General features: G+C 39.9%; 2 protein-coding genes across 6 annotated transcripts in view; one reads left to right on the top strand and one right to left on the bottom strand.

Annotated features, from left to right (window-relative positions):
• Positions 1 to 696: 696 nt before the first annotated feature.
• Positions 697 to 4,302, top strand: LOC136008316 (transmembrane protein 14C-like). The gene is made up of 4 exons (XM_065667376.1): positions 697 to 862; positions 1,215 to 1,316; positions 3,185 to 3,269; positions 3,495 to 4,302. The coding sequence occupies exons 1-4, from the start codon at positions 787 to 789 to the stop codon at positions 3,550 to 3,552; spliced, it is 321 nt and encodes a 106-aa protein (XP_065523448.1). The 5' UTR covers positions 697 to 786; the 3' UTR covers positions 3,553 to 4,302.
• A 2,293-nt stretch (positions 4,303 to 6,595) lies between these two features.
• MAK (male germ cell associated kinase) overlaps positions 6,596 to 19,709 on the bottom strand; it is a 29,342-nt gene continuing 16,228 nt past the window's right edge. Inside the window, exons 9-17 of one of the 5 annotated variants that reach the window (XM_065667370.1) lie at positions 19,121 to 19,441; positions 17,973 to 18,163; positions 17,297 to 17,427; positions 15,470 to 15,601; positions 13,495 to 13,569; positions 12,644 to 12,739; positions 12,436 to 12,537; positions 11,019 to 11,147; positions 6,596 to 8,081 (exon numbers count right to left, since the gene is read on the bottom strand). In XM_065667370.1, the coding sequence (XP_065523442.1) occupies positions 7,930 to 8,081; positions 11,019 to 11,147; positions 12,436 to 12,537; positions 12,644 to 12,739; positions 13,495 to 13,569; positions 15,470 to 15,601; positions 17,297 to 17,427; positions 17,973 to 18,163; positions 19,121 to 19,441 (1,329 nt within the window). In that variant the 3' untranslated portion in view covers positions 6,596 to 7,929. The other 4 variants (XM_065667371.1, XM_065667373.1, XM_065667372.1 and 1 more) reach the window with 4 other exon arrangements.

The following is a 19,709-nucleotide window of genomic DNA, read 5'->3' as shown; positions in this document are numbered from 1 at the left end:
GAAAACTGCACAAGAGCAACTGAAGCTACAGAAAGCAGTGAGAATATGTGAGAGAAACAGTGCTACAAACACCAAGGTCAGTGAGGAGGAGATGCTCCAGGCAGCAGAGCAGAGGTTTCCGTGCAGCACATGGTAAGGCAGGCTGTGTCCCTGCAGCCCATGGGGGTCCATGTTGGAGCAGATCCATGGGCATCCCCACGCAGGAGCAGGGGGATGCCTGAAGGAGGCTGTGACTCTGCGGGAAGCCCGCTCCGGAGCAGGCTCCTGGCAGGACCACGGAGAGAGAAGCCCTCGTGGAGCAGGTTTGCGGCAGGACTGGTGACCCCTCGGGGGACCCGCGCTGCAGCAGCTCGCGAAGAACTGCAACCCATGGGAAGGACTCATGCTGGATCATGCTGGAGCAGGGGAAGAGCGTGAGGAGGAAGGAGTAGCGGAGAAGAGGCTTTATGGACTGACCGCCAGCCCCACTCGCACCCGCCGGGAGCCCGGCGCGATGTTAAACCCTAGAAGAAGAGGAGGTGGTTTTATTTGCCCTATTGCAGGCTCTGCCCGTGTCGGTAACCGGCGATAGCAGAGTTTTGCTCTCGGGGAACTGCAGCACCGGGCCTCTCCGCAGCCCCCGCACCCAGCTCCGCTACCGCCGGCAGCCGCGTCCAGGCCTCTCCCCGTGTGCCCGTCACGGCCGGCGGGCGGGATCTCCGGGGGAGGCGGCGCCGGGGCCGCGGGGAGGGCGGCCCAAGGTCGGAGCGCGGGGCGGCGGGGCCAGGCGCTGCCCGCTGCCCGCAGATGGAGTACGACTGGCTGGGCTTCGGCTACGCGGCGCTGGTGGCGGCGGGCGGCGTCGTCGGATACACCAAGGCAGGTAGGCGCCGGTGCCGGCGTCGGCGGGCTGGGGGTGTCCCGGTCCTGCCCGCAGGCAGCCTCCGCTCCGGCCGGCCCCGGGCGTTCGAGCGCTGCTGGCGGGAGGAAGGGCCGTGTCACTGCTGGGCGGACCTCAGGGCCTTGCGTGACGTCCGGGGAGCCGTCGGGGTGTCGGCCCTGCCCCGAGGGCCCCGCGGGAGGCTCCGGCGCTGTGTGCCGGCCGAGAGCCGGGGGTGACCCCGTTAAGCCGGGCTGAGTCCTTGTTGCATAGACACGGTGCTCGGCCGAGGCCTGCCAAGACCAGCCGTATGTATGTTCTTTTGCTAACTGCTTTATCTGTCATTTTATTCAAGGCAGCGTCCCTTCTCTAGCTGCTGGTCTTCTCTTCGGTGGCTTAGCAGGGCTAGGAGCTTACCAGCAGTCCAAAGATCCAAAGAATGTGTGGCTTTCCCTTGGTAAGTGTGCTCTGCACCCGAGTGCTGAGCATGGTTGGTAGCAATGGGGATAGTAGCCTGCTTTCTACCACATTTCAGCTGATCCGTGCCCTTTTATTTGTACAAATGTTTTAAGTGGTGGCAGGGCCTCCTGCCCGCAGCCAGGAGATATTTGTATAAGAACATGGTACCTGGTTCTAAACCCTAGGTTGTCCTTGAAGCCGGAGCTGGTGATAAATACTTGTCTCCTCTGCCAGATCAGGTACTGTTTAAACTAATGTAGGCACAGGAAACATGTGGAAAATGGTTGTGAAACAGTACTTTTAGCCTGTGGTCGTGGAATCAGTGTTTTTTTAGTAGTGACAGCACTGTGACAAGCGGAGCGTGGCTTCATGTGGGTGGTTTGCAGAAGTATCTCGGAAGAGCGGATCACGGTTAAGGCATCAAATGCTGTGGAAGAAAGAGTCTGGAGTATGTAAGAGAAAGGAGGCAAGGATCTATTCTGCTAGAAGTGGTGGGTTGGCTTGCAGTTAACCCTTCAGGTGAAGGATAAAATGACAGTAGAAAGTATTATGAAGTACTGGAAGAGGTCAGGTGGACCTCAGGGACTTCCATTACCGCAGGACTTTAATACCTGGTTAAACCGGTATGTGTCAGGGATTGGTCTTCCCTTTGGGTACCAGGTTAGCTTAGGTGACCTCTTGAGGTTCCTTCTAGTTCTGTAACTATGTCATATTATTACTAGTGTTACGATACTGTAGCATCACAGTGATTTAAGACTATAGGACTTGATACTGTAATGTGCTGAGAGGCCTTATGAAACAACTCCTGGTAGATACTGCAGAGTCCAAACTGTCTTGTCAGTAAGGAGTGAAATGTAAAGCACAGCTTAATGTGAGTCAGAGTTTCCATTTGTGAACTGTCTCTCCCACTCTGGCATGCTGTGGGAATGGCTGTGCATCTCCAGCACGAGTGTCGGCAGTGTCACGACAGAAAGATGAGCAGCTTCTGTGTATCCTGATGCAGTGCATGGAGTGCTTTCAAGCAGACCTCTTGAAAGCGGTGTTACGTCCCATTCTAGCACAACTCTTTGTTCATCCATTCCACCTCAGCCCTGCTGTGATGTGCAGCTGTGGCTTCCACTGAGCTTTAGGTAGAAATACAGAGAAAGAACCTTGCCAGGATGTCTTTAGGATGTCTTTTGCCTTGTCTGATGCAAACAAACCTGAAGCTTTGGAAAGGGTATATGACAACTGTACCTGCCTTTCTTCCTTGAAGAAACAAGGGCCCTGAAACTTTATGTGAATATTGATGGTGGGGTTTTTTTCCAGATTTGGAGATTAAATAATTCGGAGTAATGTTTAAAATGTTAGTTGCTCTTTCAGTTTGATCTCTGGATGGCTTTTTGTTTGCCAATTTCTAGTTGCAGTATTTAGTGCTATGTTCCAGACCAGAATGTCACAGAGAAATGGGAACTGTAGTAATGTTTGCCTCTCACATAGTGAACTTAGTCACCATCCCAGTTTTCTGGCAGTGCTGAGCCTCTCTGTATTCAAGGAAATAACCATTCTTCTGCATATAAGGAGAAAGTGGGGGAGAGTTAGTGATCGGCCCAGAGTATCGGAGGGTAGACAGTAACTTCAGCCCTGATGAGGTCTGCAGGCTTCTGCTGAGCAGTGGAGTTTACTGACGCTGCGGAGAAGCTTGCAACAGCTCTGCTGTTCAACAGAAATAAGTAAAATGTTTGCATATGCTTCCCTAGGGAGAGGAGGGCAAGAGGGAGGCATTCCTGTCTGTGGACATAAGCCTGTTGGGCTGGTGCTGCTGAATGTCCAAGTGTTGCAGCACTGCACTGGTATTTCTGTTCTGACTGGGCTTCTTTTCAACAGTGGCATCCGGGACCTTGTCTGCTGTTATGGGAATGAGATTTTACAACTCCAGAAAACCAATGCCTGGGATAGTTGCTGGTGCCAGGTAGTCACCTGTCTTTTGTTCTTGCCGGTGTCTTTGAATAAGCATTTTATTTGACTCATTTGTGGATTATATTGTTTTAAAAATTCTGTGTGGTGAAAATGAAATCTTCTGTTGGAGTTCTGCTAAATGAAATCATGTCAATGTTTTCCTCCTTGCTGTTTTTTATGGGATTTTTGCCTCCACCACCTTTACTTTTCCTATTTACTTAACTATTCTATTCAACAGTTTACTGATGGTTGGACGGCTTGGACTGCAGCTCATGGAAAAGCCTCTTAAGCCATAAGTCTACATCAAGTCACTTGAAGATACGTGATTGAGAAGCCTGAAAATGCAACTGCCTAAACGTGCTACACAAAAGTGGGAAAGGCACTGCTACCTGTGCACTGTACTTTTTATATCCTAATATGTGGGTTGTGTTTTTAAAGGGCAAGCATTCAGAACCCTTGTTATGTTTTCCAAACTAGTATTTGTCTTAACATTTTTCTGCACTTTGAATCAAGAAAATACGATTATAGCATTAGTTTAGACTCTGGTCCTGCAGCTTACTGTAGGCAAAGATCTCTCGGCACTTGCATGAAGACAGTTGCAGGATTGAAGCTTAAATGTACTTATCTGGACTTGCCATTCTAAAATCATCTATACCCCTAAACTAGTGGGCGAGGAGGTGCCGGTTTGTCACTAGTGACTAACATAACAAATGTGCTTATTGCGTTACTTCTCCCTTTCTGTGCCGGTTCATCCAGTCATAAGGTTTTTCAGCCAGGGACTTTGTTCTTCCAGCACCGTGTGTTAGAACAGGTATCACAAAACACGGTCATGGAGCAAGCTGTCAATGCAATGAATGCAAACCTGTTACTTGCAATTACTTGTAAACAGAAGTGCCCAGCTAAATGTAATTTGTTTCATTTTTACAATTACCATTCATAAACCAGAAAATATGCTTTATTAGATAATGCTGAACTGCTAGCACAGCTCTTGCATTTAATGAGCATTAGAATGTTATTCTAAATAAACCAACAAATTATTATTACAAGCTTTTGCATTCTACACAATTATTTGTTTATCTGCATTGGTACACTTCAGTACCTTTTCTGAAGGGTGTCTGGATTTACAAACATGAATTATTTATATAATCTCTGTTCCATTCCCTCACTTTAGTGACTTGTAAATATAAAAATCCCATGAACTGGGGGGCAGATGTAGAGAACAAAAGCGTGCAGACCACATACTCAGACAAGTGTTCTATTAAAGTTGTTTTGGTTCCTATTTTGTTTTCTTTCTGGGAGGAATCCTCTAGTTTAGATTTGAAAACTGCTCTATGAAAGTTTATTTAAAGACTGAAGTTGATCAGTCTTTTCCTTCAGTCGATTCCCCTGATGCCTGAAATCATTCTAAATATAAACCTGCCATACAGAAATAAGCCTGGATGCTGCATGTGGATGGTAACGTATCCCTTTTCTGGTTTAATTTAACTTATGCCCCTTTCTGTACAGGTTCTGAGCTTTGCTTTCTTCAGTCATTCTTTGTTGGTGCTGGTACTGGGAGAAATGGAAGCAGTGGGGTTGATGCATTACATTGGTGAGCCTCTGGAGTTGTTCAGAGTTCTCTAGGTATCAGGCCAGTACCTTAGCAGGAGGGTTACATCTTGTGGGTTTCCTTCTTTCCTTCCCTGACGCAGCAAAACAGGCTGGGCAGTGATCTGATGCTACCAGGGCAAGAGACACAGTTAGGCCTGTGGTGGTAGCAAGGCTCTCCAAGCCACGCAGTGGTTTGCCAGACAAGTGGCAGTGGTGAGGCAGGGCTGAGGTCAAGCCATGGGTCTCAGCAGCCTGGTCTCAGGCCATGCAACTTGGGTAAGAGCTGGCTTGAGCACAGGCAGTGAGATTTCTTGAGGGGAAACTACCTGCACACCTTTCTAGGGCATGCATCGTCCTGCAGAGTTCAGCGTTAGGTGCTCACTTTCACCTCTTTCCTCTGCATGGAAACAAAGGGTGTGTAGGACAGCAGATGATTTTGTTTGTAAATCATCCTTTTAAGTGCCTAATTCCAGGCCGTGGACCCAGCATTGGTGGGCAGATGCCTGAAAATCTTTGCTCTAGCTCAGAATGCTTCATAAGCCAGACATTAACATTTAAGCCACTTCTCTTTAAACTACTGTATGGGTTATTTGCCTCTTCATATTGCTTTTGAAGTAGTTCTTTTCTGTGGAAGTAAGGTGCAAACATAAATACATCTGCAGTAAATTGAGAACAGCCACGATTCAGCAGTTTTCTAATTCTATAATGCTGGGCTCTTATCAGATAACTTCACATTTGAGCTGCAACTGTCCTTCAATGGAGTAAAGACAACAGAAAGCAGGGAATTGGACTGATAAGCTTTTAAACTCAGACCAAACTCTTTAAGACTTGCTGCTGTTCCATGAGTTTTGGAAACAAGTAGCTTGAATTCAGAACAGCTGGTATAACTCATTACTGCTTTCCATGTTCAGGAGAAACAGTAGTAAACCAGGCAGGAGAGAAAAGCTTTACATATTTTTTATCCCCTTGGAACTTTTATCAGGATATATATTAAATGTCTTAAGTATTCGATGGTATTTCTGCACTAACAGCTCAACATGTATCAATGAATCAGAGTTAAAATGACTATATAAAGCATATCTACTCTGACTACTGATTGTTCTTGCAGCTTGCGAGAAGAATTTCTGAACACGTTATGCTTTGATTACAGACTAGTAAAGGCTGTTATGGTTTATGTCAAAGCTGTTCCATGTAGTAAGGACAGCATGTTTCTTCTAGCTATGTTTAGTGCCATAAATAGTAGCTGTTTATTTTTTTGCTCTATGTGACTTACGGACGTGTGACCTATGGACATGTTATTAGTCAATTCCTTGACCGGACTGTGCTTTTAACTAAATCACAGCATCTTGTACTAGAGATAAGCGATTCATTTCTCGTGTTTGATGTTTTTGGGTTTTTTTTTTAATTACAAAACTAGTGCATTTATGCCTGGTAATTGAAAGTCTGAGGCTGTCCTTCATTGCCACAGCCAGTTACAGGTATACTTTACAGATAAGATGCATTTAAATAGCATAGGGGCGTCTGTTAGTACTAAGGAAATGACAGATAGTTATGCCTTGACCAATGGCAATTGAATTAAACTGTCTAGTGCATTACTAAGCAGATATCCTTATCTGGCTCTTCTACTGAAAGTGGCATTTTCTTTAGGTGCAATTTTCATAACAAAATATTTGACTTTTTAATACAACTGGTTTAGATTAAATTGTTTTCCAGGAAGTTAATGTAACCCATATATTATAACACATTAGGTCAACAACAGGAATTTAAATTTTTATATGCAGTTATAAAAGCCATACAAATACATTTTTTACAATGCTTAATGTAATCATTAACAGCTTTACATCTTTAAAGAACATACTCATTTTTTACTTTAAAATGGCAGGTTTAATGTAACTACTAGGCCTAAAGCATCTACTCTAAATGCAGTTGCTAACAGAAGTAGCCTAGCCCTACGCCCTAAAAACAATTTATTGTACATTGCAAGGTCCTTTGCAGGATATTATTATAAAGCTTAGCATGGAAGCCAGAGAAAGTACTGAATAAGCATATAAACAGTGAGGTATTGCATTATTAAAGGTTTTGTGTGCTTTCAGGTACCTAAGTTAGCCTCTAAGAGCTGAACCAGAAATCAGTGCTTTTGAAGAACAGCCCGATATCCTCCCTCACATAGCTTATTCAACTTGTGTTGTTTAGTTGGATCACCCAATAAAGACATGTAGAAACAGGAGGTTACTGAGAATTCATGCCTTTTTGACTAAGTCACTTTTAACATAAATGACAGACTGCAGTGGTTCAGGCTCCTTAAAATGTCACTGTGACACCCCCTTGACAGGACAAGGATCCATCTCCACAGATCTTTGCCCAAAAATGGTAATAAGCTAATTATAACAGTAGAATCTAATTTTCAGGCTTCACTACTGCTTGGCAATATAAGTCTAGCATCCAGTACTTGTTTAGCTATTTTGCAGTATTGCTATATCATTCTATAGCCATATAAGGGCTAAGTTTTTAGACCTTCCTTGTGTAGTATTTATCAGTGGATTGTGTATATTCTACCACCAAGAGTTAAGTTCTCATTGTTACTATGAATATTTGCACATTACAGACCCTAAGTAACTCTTAAGTACAGGTGAGCTCTGAAATCCTTGTGTGGTGCCCTTCACAAAGCCCGATCTGTGCTTTCTGATCTTTCAGGTAAGAAACCTGAAAGCACAGTGCTGCTCTGCTTTAGCCTGCTTCTCACTGCTTGTTTATTTCAGACACATGCCAATAGTGGATGTTGCATTGGGTGAACAACCATAACAGTTGTTTTATGAGTATGACGAGATCCGTCTTTAGAAAGGTGTCAAGTGAAATCTACTTCTCTGTAGTTTTGGCAATATGTGTCATACAATACCTCAATGAATCCTACTTTACTGACACTATTTTATATGGTATTACATGTATTATACAGGTAATAGAACTCAAGGTCTTTTTTTCCTTCTTTACTATTGCATAGTCTTAGGACAATTTAGAGCAAATAGGCATTTCAGGTTTCCAGTGCAGAACTGAACATAGCTGACATCTATACAGGATGGCATTTTCTATCTGTTTCCTCCATATTTGGCCATCCAGTCTGTTCTTCCATGTAGTGGCTGAATTGGTGGGCGAGTTAAGATATTCAAGTTTTTGGCTGCTGAATTGAAAGTAGGACCTGGTAACTGAGCACGAGCAGCTTTGGTTTTCCACGAATAATCTGAAAGGAACAAGAACTCAGAATTAATTATGACTCAAGAGGTATTTTACTCTTTTACAAATTAAAGAGCTTGAAGACAATTTGTGCTCAAGGATGCTAACGCAGCAGGATGCTTTGTTCTCTGACGTGCTGCCTATGCTTGTTTATAGATGATGTTAATGTTTTTTATAATTTGTGTATCTTATTAGTAATTCTCATCCAGTGAAAAAGGAAATCCAGAAAACATTGAGACTGAAATTCAGTGGAAAACCTGATGTGTATGTCTACAAGTCTGTATCTCCTATTACAAAACCGCTACAGAATGGAAGTAGTCTTTCCTCTATCTCAAATATTTTAAAAAGCATGTAATTAGAACTTTGGTAAAATTATTAAGACCAAAACAGCCTAGACTAAAGGACAGCTTCTGGAGATGCTCTTGTTCCTTTTGAGATTTTATGCCTTTTATTTCCTTCCTCCTTAGCTAAGAACTCCTGGTGTACCTGATGGCGAGTCCTCTTCATCTCCATTTCCTGTTTCTCTATTGATTTTGTCAGATCTGTCCAAGTCTATAGTTTGTGTTTTGTTTTGTTGGTTTTTTTTTTTTTAAATCCCTTAATAGTCTCTTAATATTGGCATCCACCTACTGTCAGGCACTGAGATGTCCACTACTGTATTCCCAGCCTTCCTACTCAGATTTCCTGTTTCTGCATTTCAGATAGATAGCTGTACCCCAAGCTTCATGTGATTAAGGTAACTGTCCTGCTGCAGGGGTGGACAGCTCATAGTTTTCCTCATGTTCATCACCAATTCTGCCATTTTCCCAATCCCTTAAAGTCAGTCATTTGGGATCTCTCTTATCCAAACTCCTACTATACGTTACTATTGTTTCCTTAGCATTCCCGAAGTATATCCTGCCCTTTCCATTTCTACTTTTGTATTTTAGTCTTCTATTAGATACTACTATTTTTATTTTTAAATTTACCATGTTAGAGATTTTCTTGTTCCTGCCTATGTATTGTTCTGTTTCTTATGGAAAACCACCTATTTTTTTGTGGTATTTTTCAACAGTGTCTTGAACCCATCAAGGAGCCAGGCGAGGATCAAGATATGTAAAAAGGAGGAATCTCAGGGAACTGAAATGGGGCGTCGGGTCTCTACCTCTTTGAAAATGAATACTGTTCCTTTTTATTGTAGGCCGGCATTCCCTATCTTTCATCAACAAGTATGATTCCAGCCTACCCTCTCTTGGCAATAAAGGTCATTTTTCTTGGGTGTTAGCATTTTCCTCAGAGAAACTGATCTTCTTTGCTACATTAAATTATTTAAATTATGGCATTAAAAACTTAACAAATGAAGACAAACAATAAAAATAATTGAACGCATAACTTCTTTCAGTTTGGATATTACAAAGCAAAGGGTCACCAAAAATGTTAATGTTCAAATATTGACAGATAGGAGATAAAACCTGCCATTTGCTTCATCCTTATCTCTCTTTCCATGCAAGTATGCAGAGTTTAGGATAAATATGAGGGGGTTAAGCAATAGGATTCTTGCTCTTCTCCAGGACATAGAAGAGTCCCTTAATTGACCTACATCTGCCAGCCTTTCTGGCCTTTACTACACATTTTCAATTTCTAATTACAGATTAACAGTGAATTTATTTCGCTTTGGATCACCACATGTAATTCCTTTTCATTCTTGCTATTCACAGCAGTCTAGAGATAGTTGCAGATTTTGTCCTCCTGTGAACTTACTGATCCACACACTGTGACAAATCAAAACTCTTGCTGTTGTGTTTCAGCTGTGAGTTGATAAGATAATGAAGTGGAGCTCTAGCCTTCCCTGATGGGCTTCTGACTGACTCAGAATATGCATACATCTAAGCGTATTTGATATATGCATGCCATCTCTTCCCTCCCTCTCTCCTTTTCAGAGGTTACTTGCAAGTGTCTAAGGGGAACAGGTAACTAAAAAAAGCACATCAGCAAAAAGACAACATTAGGCAGGACCATATCAGATTGGTCTGCCATTAGGCCCTTTAGTTAAACAATTCTGATTAGTTTAGGTCCTTGCTATTTCCTCAGAAGTAACTAGTGGAGTGTACTGTTGGGTTTGGAAAACGGGTCTAAATCTTCATTCACAAACCAGTTTCTCTGGCATCCTTGAGCACTTCTGCCCATCTCCTCTGAACTGGAAACATGCCAGGAAGGAAGGTGCTCACAGAATGTCATCCATACCACAGAGGATCCAAGGCAACAGTTACATTCAGAATGGATTTCACATTGTTTTTATGAAGCAGTCTTTTAATGTACAGTAATGTACAGTTATAATGTATCATAACTATTAAGAACTGGTCATTTGCATTCTTGTTTGTCTTTTCCCTTGTATAGTGTAGCAACATTGAAAGTTTGACTTCACAAAGCACTCTTGTGATATTTCATGGGTACAAGAGAAGTGTCATCTCAGTATCCACAGACTTACATAGCCAGCACAGTGAGATGAAGACAGTAAAAAACTGCCTATGTGACCACTGCAGAAACCACAGGCCAACTCGATAAGGCCAGTAAGTAAGAGACAAAATAATTTTAATTTACTGGTTATACTAGAACTGTAACATTGTTTGTGAATTTACTAAGGCACTTGATGAAGTCCTTTGACTTTTTCGAAACTGTTGAGGCCACTGTAGGCATGGATCAGCATCATTCAATTGCACCTTTATTTTCTCTTTTACCTAACAAATAACAGTGACTATAATTTCTTTAGCTATCAGGACTGCCTCTAGACATCTACATTCACTTACGTTAAGAACGATTTATGCCCAAGAATTTTATTTACAAAACTCGAGGAAAACTTTACTAAGGGCTAATAAATCTAAATTTATAGGAATAACTTTAGGGAGCATGGGAAATGAACACTTCTCTTTGTCTTGGATACATGTGGAAAAAGGATGTTTCCTACCTGATACAGGTGCACCAAGAGGAGCTAGCTGTATCCGTTGTCCTGCTGATCCAACTTCTTTTTTATGAAAGGAAGAGGTATATACTCCTGATGGGTTGTAAGCAGCACCACTTACAAAGCCAGGATTTCCTGTTGACATTACAGAGGTTTAATATTTTCACTTGTGTTCAGAAAACCTTGCCTACTTTTTAAAGTCACTTCAAAATATATTTTCAGTACCACAAGATTTCCAAGTATGAATGTTCTTTAAAAGTTCCCTAGTACTTGTCTGTTGGAAGAAAAGTGTATGTATGTAATTCTTTGCTTTGTGTATTAGTTAGACCTTTTACAGCATTTAGGAGACTTGCTAAGCTGCAGATCCAGTACATCTTATCTGCGATTCAGTGGGAATAAAGACAACAGAGCATGACAAACATTTCATTAGTACTTTCATTAAACTTAGAGCATGTAGAGTTTTAGAGAAAGGTAGGATCTTACCTTTTGCTTATAGCTACTTGCTTTACTCCAAGCTGCTTTAAGCACTTTTATCTAGTGGTGTGGTTCTGTACTTAGTATTAAATCTGTGAACTACAAGGCCATGCACCGTAGTTTTAATTCGACCTTTATCAAGTATGAGCATTTTTAGCATTCTAGTACTCAGCATGGTGTCATTGGTAATTGCAGTAAAACACACAGTATCTGATTTAACAGCCTTTTTGTCTCCTCAGTCTCTGGCCTCAGTGCAATTCCAAAATGCTTCTCATCACACAAACACTCCCAGTCTTCTGTGATAATTTCAGATCTTAGAGCAGTGGATCTATAAGCTGCAAAACTGGTTAACTACAAACCCAAAAAGGTATCCTCAGCTAATTACAGCTATGTAATATTGCATATCTTCCTGTTCAAGAGCACTAACAAAAAACTTTCAGCTAACTCAGTTTCATCAGCCTCTCCCAGCTGTCACTTTTATCAGTTCCACAAATACTTGGGTTTCCATGTGGGCTCCCTGTGTCCAGCTGATGCCAGTCTCCATCATAATGAAGAATGACACAAAAGCCTTGGTGAAAAATACAACTTTAATAAAAATATTCTAAGAAAAATTAACTTTCTTGTAGTCTTTAAGTTGTTCTTCCTTTTCAGGAATTTGCCTGAAAAACAAAACAACACAGCTTTGGTGGTTTGTTCATCTGCCTGTGCACATACACACACACACATAAGAGAATGTTGTTCCCTCGGTTTCTAATTATTTCACTGAGAGTGGTTCATAGCTCTGAAGCTCAGTAGCATTCTTTAAAATTCTGAGGCCTGAAAATAAGAACATGACAGGCCTTAATTTATATAACCTCAGAAAGACTACTTCCATCTGCTTCTTGTCTACAGCTCAGCAAAGCTACCTATCCTGTCAAAAATTGCCCGACTATTGTTTGGTTCTCCTTACCTTTTAATGTCCAGTGTCCTTTATGAACCCTTCTGCAGGAAATGGAAATGTGCAGCCAGGAAAAACAGTGTGGGTGAATCAGGGAGGTCTGCAGGGATGATCCTTTGTTGGATAAGAACAAGCGAATTAAACAAAAAAAAGCAGCAATATAAAATAACAGACTAATGACAGATAAATAAAATATCTTATTGAAAAGCACAGTTCTTACCTCTGACTATTCCTGTACAAAGGAAAGGATTCTTGCTATAGAAGTATCCATCCATCAGGCATCCAAGGAGGTTAGGCAGCAGGTGTACAAACATTCCTAGCCAAGATGTCAGCAAGTGTGTGTCCCAGGCTGTATGCCCTACCTCAAACCACACATACTTGATTCTTCATAACAAATAATTGATGAAGAATTCATCAAGAATTGAAGAATTCATGAAGAATTTATGATAATTCATAATGATGAAGTCATTGAATCATTTGAGCTGGGTAGCGAGTGTAAAAACCCTATGAATAGTTGTCATGAAACACATCACACAGGCAGTACACACCAGAAGGGCCAGAACCTAGGGGAGGGGTGAAACATTCCAGCAGCCTCACAATGCTTGCAGCAGTGTGTTTAGACAATAACTAGGCTCCCCGGAAACATGAGTTTCCACCTTCCTACACTAATGTAACTCCACCAAAATCTATGCTCTGTAAAATCAGTGTTAACGGAATCAGAATGCTGTCAGTGGTGCAAGTTCCAAGTGCTGTTACAGGCAAGCAGTCATTCAAGAGAGATGCATATGCTGCTTCTTTAGGATCACTTCTTTACCCTTATCCATCAACAGTGCAACGATATGCTGTGGATTATAATCAGGATGATAAAACATTCGCTGTCTTTTAAAGCACAGTCAGTGCCAAGAGTCCAGAAGTCACAATGAAGAGAACAAGGTTTGACAAAACAGACTACAACTGAAAATAAAGTATATGATCATCAGGAATCTGCATTATACGTGCAATTTTTACAAGGAAATGTGAAACATAAATAGGAAACGTGCAAAGAACCAGGCTGTAATTGCTATAAATTACCTTTCAGATCCTCTAATTTTTCATTCAAACTTTCTTTGCATGACAGCTTTTCAATAGGTATAATTAAGTTCTCATCTGTAGACAGGGAAAATGAAAGGAAGAGAAAGATGGAAACACAGAACTTTAGAAAAAGCGTATGAAGAACCTGGCTAGGTGATATAAAAGAAATGAGGGAAAATAAAGCAAGAAAGAAGAAATACCTGACATCTTTGTAACTATGTCTTACTCCTATTTTTTTTTTTCTCAAGCAGGAAATGTTAACTTGTTAGAGTAACAAGGTTCTTTTGTAATAATAAAATAAAAATGTTTTTACCAACAATGCAATTACATTCCAGTCACACAAATACATAAATCACAAGTTTAAGCACTCAGGTATATCTCCAGAGTTGACTGGTCATAACATTACAATTCTTCATTAAAAATTTATAGCTATTTGCTTTTATCTTATTTCACGTTAGGGCAATGTTGTGGATGAGTTAACGAAAAAAAAAAGAATGACTTGAATAAACTAAACATAGTTATTTAAACAGTAACCAGCACAGTGTCAACTTTTGGTTCTGTCAATATGAAAAAAGAACACATACATAATTTATGTGTGTTGTATTTCCACGATTGGTGCTCCAGCTATCCTGATTTCATGCGTGTCTTAAACATTGCTGCCTCCCAGCACATGAAACATCACATGCAAATTAAAATACTGCTAGAAATAATAGCAGGTATTTTCAAACACACTAAATAATCGGTTTCAGTATTTATTTTTCCTCAAACTTTTGACAGATACACAAAGTAAGCCAGTAAGACAAATGCAGGATTTTTACCATTAGCATGCACCTTCATTCTATTTTCAGTGCAATTGAGTAGGTAGATGTCTTTGGAAACAGTTCTTGGCCTTTTTATGCCTTATTCCCTTGCATGACTAAGTTATGAATATATTAATTAATCTTGAGGCATCCAGATACTATATTTTGGAAAACAAAAAGGTACATATGATGATTGCTTAAAAAAAGGCTGTTCTAGTCTATCAAAATTCTCATAGGTGCTGTCATTTTTCCACTTCCTAAAATCTTTCACATAATTTCAGATGAACAACTTACAGCTCACATGACTTTCAGAGGGAAAATCAGGTTTGCTGACATTGCAGAATGGCTACTAAACTTATATTAAAATGGGGTGCAGCATCTGTGTGTAAACAAACCTGAAGTTCTTTCTGTACAAGTATGTAAGGCTAGGTGATTTATTGGCATTAAAGTATTTGGGAGTAACTCATGCTAGATGGACAATACTGTGAAGCTGTTAATAAGGTAACCTCCCATAACATGGTGATGTGCTGTGTACTTGAAGTACAGGGCTTAGTGGTCAGAAGATAGATTTTAGTCTTGAGTCTGATGCTTTCCTCAGTCAAATCCCAGATAAACCTTTTAACTAGTCCTACTCTATAAAATATTGATAATGGCATTCTTCACAAAATGCGGTACCAAAAGGCACCTTACTGCAAGTTCCTTGCTGAAAATAAAGGGACTTCTCATGCAGCAAAGTATTTAGGACAAGGCTAGTAGATTGTTAAGAGACATGTTTAGAATATTAGGCAGCACTTTTATTACATGAGCACAATACTCACCATCTTGTTTTCATATGTGAAACTAGTGTTTGATAGCGTTCATGGCACACTGGCCAGGCAGTAATGACGTCAAACTATTTGCTTAAATTAACACAGTAAAATAATGGTCTACAAGGGTTATGAACAAAATTTATCTTGACACAGATTTATAACAGGGGCTGATCTATATTTCCTTTATGATCTGAAAGCAAAATACTTAGCTTAATGTTTGAAGAAGTTGTTATTTTAAGAGTCTGTTAAAAGAAGACAAAAGTATCAACCTAGAAGCTAAGCCTGACAACGGAAGTTAAACCAGATGGTCTTAATTAATTAAAGCATGATGAGATATAATGCAACCACTTTTAATTACACTCTTACCTGTAGTATTTCTGTTGAAAGTCAGTCCTCCTCCAGCATGTGCCAGTGGCTTAGAGTACAACTGGTTGTTCCAGGTTCCATGTAATCCTTCTTTACTGACTGCTGCTAAGGAGACACTCTTAGGGTTTACACCTTAGAAAAAAATAATATAAAAATCAATTCTCAAACATAATTCAACCAATGAAAAATTGACATTTCTAGAACAGTAAAACAACACTGAACTATTTGTGGTATAATGTAAACACCATTAATTTAAACAATGCCCATTGATTAGGTTAGATTTTTCAGCCAAACCATGAAAACTAGAGACACAGCTAAGAACACTGCTAATTGTTAAGAACCATTCCCGTTGTGCTTTCAAGATAATTTTTAAAAGCCTTTTATGTACAGTTACTTCATTTCTATAAATCCATAGCCTCATTATTGATATTTTTGACTATCAAACAATTAACACAGATTAAAAATACCTATCAAAAACTAGGGTTCTCAAGGCTGAAAATAAGCTATTTCTTCAAGGTATAAGTTAGAGTAGAACACAGAGGTTCTTGTCACCTCGGTGTGTTAGAAACATTACAAGAATTAATAGGATTACACAGCATGAAAGCAGCTCCCAGATCTAGTGGTAACAGAACTAAAGTAATATGGATAAATAACAAATACACTCCTTGGAGCTATCATTTTCTTAACTGCTGAAATTATTTTTACATCTATGCCTTTCTCATTGAAAGTTCTACTAAAATCAGAGAGATATTAGAAGCACACTTAAAAAAAGATAAGAAATAAAGATGAACTTTCCTTTCCATTTATGTTTCCTTTATATAGGGAAGCTCCACCTGCTCCCCCTTTTTTTATTTCTTTTGGACTTCAGCTGTTTATTCTCTGGGCATCCTATTTAACATTCAATAAGTGGTTTCATATTCAGAAGTCATCACTGGCCTAATGAATTCCTAAGAAATTAGTGATACATTGTTACAAAACAACTTGTCTGACAATCAGGAATTCCTCTGTGAGCCACCTAAATTCTCATACGTGGGTTACAGTAGATGTCATGATACACTTACTGTAACTGTGCAAACCATCGTTACAATAAAGAAAACACCAAGAGAACACCAAGGAAATAATTTGATTATAGAACACATTCAGAATACTAACCGAAGGACACATTCTCTTTTTTTTCTTCCTCCTTCCCATTCTTTTTCCTAGCAATTTCATCATTTCAGGTTATTTTCCTGATAAAATCACCCAGATTTAGACTAAGCTATCTATTATTTTTTAAAGAAGATGACTGCCTTGGGAAGGGAAATAAGTATGTGAGTGGCTGGTATTTCTAAACACTTCCTATCACAAGGGTAACTGTGCTTACCAGAACTTTAAATTCAAAAAAACCTGCCAACCCCTGACATTTCAAAACTGAGAACCATGCTCTCTCTCCATATATATATATATATATATGTACATATACATACATGTAGTTTCTCTAGTCCTCAGATACATTTGCTTATGGGTCAAATCAGGATATATCCCTAGGAATCCAAGAGACACTAGATTCATATTACTGAGGGGTTTATATGTTAGTAGTCATAAGAAGGCCTGTGAGCTTTTGTGGTGTACAAGCAGCATGGAGCTCCCTTCCACATTTACATGGCCAGAAACTTTTGTATTAATTATGATGAGAGACATTATGGGAAAAGCATTTAGGCCAAAACTTGAAAATTTAGCCTGGTTATGAACAACAAAATTATCCAGTGTGAAATCTAAAGTTTAAATGTAGCGTACCTAGAGCGTTCATAACTTGTATTTTCCATATGTATTGACTTTTACCCTTACCAGGTAGATATCTTGATTGTCTTAAATAGTACTGTTTTGCTGACGTATTTAATCTTCCAGAATCATTTGTCATCAGAACCTTATTTTCCCCTCCTGGCTGGATAGAGAATGAAGTTTTTGGTTCTGGCACACTGAAAAAATCAAGATGTTCAAACAAAAATCAAGATGTGACCAACAACTCCAGCAGAGAATACCACAAGCTGACCCTAGCCTGAAGAGTACAGTGCTCTTCTCTTACCCTACTTTCATCAGTAAAATTGATTCCCACAAGGTAACAGCCAAATCTCATACCTCATGGGACTTTGACCTAGGACAAAGAAAAAAGCGTATCCAACACTATGGAACTCAGGTAAATGTGGATAACTGTGGCAGAGCTGAGAGCCACACTTAACAGACAAAAGAAATGAAGTTAGTATATCTGATTTTAGTAAAACACACTGCTTCTTAGTAACATGACAAACACCTAAACCGTACAGTCCCTGAAAACAAATCTGACTCAGTTTGGATACTACTGGTGCTATATCAACACCGCACCCAAAGCTAGTCTGCTTATACAGCTCTCTGTATTCCTGCAGAAGTTTGGTGACTTATATTTTAGCAGATTTGTCTTAATAAATCTATAAATCTACTGGATATTCCTTACTAAAAAATGTGATTTTACAATTACAGGACTTACCTAAAAAGACTTTCCTTGTTTTTCTTTTCTTTTAACAGCGCAATGCTAGGTTTCTTTGAACATGACATTCCAAATTCTGTGTCATCCAAGTCATCCCAGCTATCCACAGCCTTTACCAAAGTCTGACCCCATCGTCTTCTGCAGCTTTTAGGACCTACTGCACCACTCAGAGGGCCATTAGCTGTTTGTTTCTATTTTAAATATGAAAAAAGCTTCAATTCAATTCTGTAATTCTATATTTTGTATGTAGTTCACTTCCTGACTACACTTGCGAACTTTGAGGGCACGATTTTAAGCAGAAAACGTAACAATAATGCTGGCAAGTATTTTGAGTGTAGCTCATTTAGACTGTCATCCTCAAATCTACCTGAAATACTGAAGTTAATGTTCAACTTGCAGACCCAGTTCAGTGCTCAGCCTCTACTCCTCGTGTCTTGCTGAACTCATGCTCTCAATAGTGATACAGAGGAACTGTCAAGGAATAGAGCATACTGGTGCAGAACATTCACAGCAATTACACTCAGGGTTTAGGCATGCCAGTTGCAGTGGCCCCAAAGTAAATACAGCAAATAACACTATTTTCCAAAGAAATTACTAGATTTTAAAACTGTCCTTTCATATGACTGTAGTTTGCTTTCCTGTATTTTCTGAATACCTATTATTCTTAACATACTCCATATTTTAGTTCAGCAAGTATAAGTGGAAAGCAAAATGAAGGTTACAAAGCTTAATGTTCATCTTGCTAAAAACCTTCCTTGATAAATTCTTACAAGCTTAGTAATTGGATGAACTCTCAGATGTTTTACTGCTTGCAGCAAGCAAAGTTCTCCCTTTCCACACTAACACTGTTTTTGGGAACTGTTTCTCAAAGATCAGTAAACGATAGCTATTGTAACTACTTAGCTGTTGTTACTGCATAAGCATGACAGTAAAGGCAATTATAAATGAACATACACTGTTGTTAGAAGCAATCTATTCTTATTTGGGGTGAAATTTCAGTAAGTTGCCAGTTGTATCCTTTATGAGTCCCTAACAACCTGCCTATATTTCCTCTAATAAAATGTCTGACAATTTTCAAGGGATTGCCTGGCTGAATATAGTAAGAAACTTTAATAAAACCACCTAAATATTTATTGAAGACAACTTACTGGCAATGAGTTTTTATTGATAGCTGGAAAAAATGGTTGTGCCTGTGGCTGCTGCTGTTTTGGTACTTGCTGGTTAGCAGTATTCTGAGGCAACTGAATTTGCTGGAGAGGCTGGTGGTTAACCTTTGACAAGGGCTGTGGCTGTGTTTTGTCAGGTACATCTGGTGAAGATAGAGGTTCTGGCTTGGATATAGCTTCCAGTTTAGGTAAAATTGGCTTTGGCTCTGTTGGCTGAACTGCTTTAATAGGAGTCTGCTTCTCCAGATACTGTGGAGGAGGTCCTAAAACTTGTCCAACTTGAAAGTAAGGGTACTTCAAAGCCTGAAGAAGAAGATACAACATATTAATTTGACTTCAAAAGGCTTACTTTAAGCACATTTCTGAAGCATCTGAGCAAGCCATAAGGCAGAGATGCAAGATGAATGCATAGTGAGATCATGTGTAAACAGCATGAATTGATAATTCTGTACTTTAAACTCTTCCCATCATATAATTTAGTAAGATGGGTCCAGTTGTAACATGTTAACAGCAGTCACGTACCTTCCCTCCTTTACTTCTAGGTTTTGCAGAATCTGTTTTTTGCCATGCA

The sequence above is a fragment of the Lathamus discolor genome, chromosome 2, assembly GCF_037157495.1.
Source record: "Lathamus discolor isolate bLatDis1 chromosome 2, bLatDis1.hap1, whole genome shotgun sequence".
Classification (NCBI taxonomy): Eukaryota; Metazoa; Chordata; class Aves; order Psittaciformes; family Psittacidae; genus Lathamus; species Lathamus discolor.
Note: the sequence above shows the minus strand (reverse complement) of the source record. Positions and strands in the feature narration are given on the sequence as shown.

Coding starts and splice junctions, on each gene's coding strand:
- LOC136008316 (XM_065667376.1), top strand. CDS start 787: ATGGAGTACGACTGGCTGGGCTTCGGCTACGCGGCGCTGGTGGCGGCG. Junction 863..1,214: donor CGTCGGATACACCAAGGCAG/GTAGGCGCCGGT, acceptor ATTTTATTCAAG/GCAGCGTCCCTTCTCTAGCT. Junction 3,270..3,494: donor GGGATAGTTGCTGGTGCCAG/GTAGTCACCTGT, acceptor TCTATTCAACAG/TTTACTGATGGTTGGACGGC.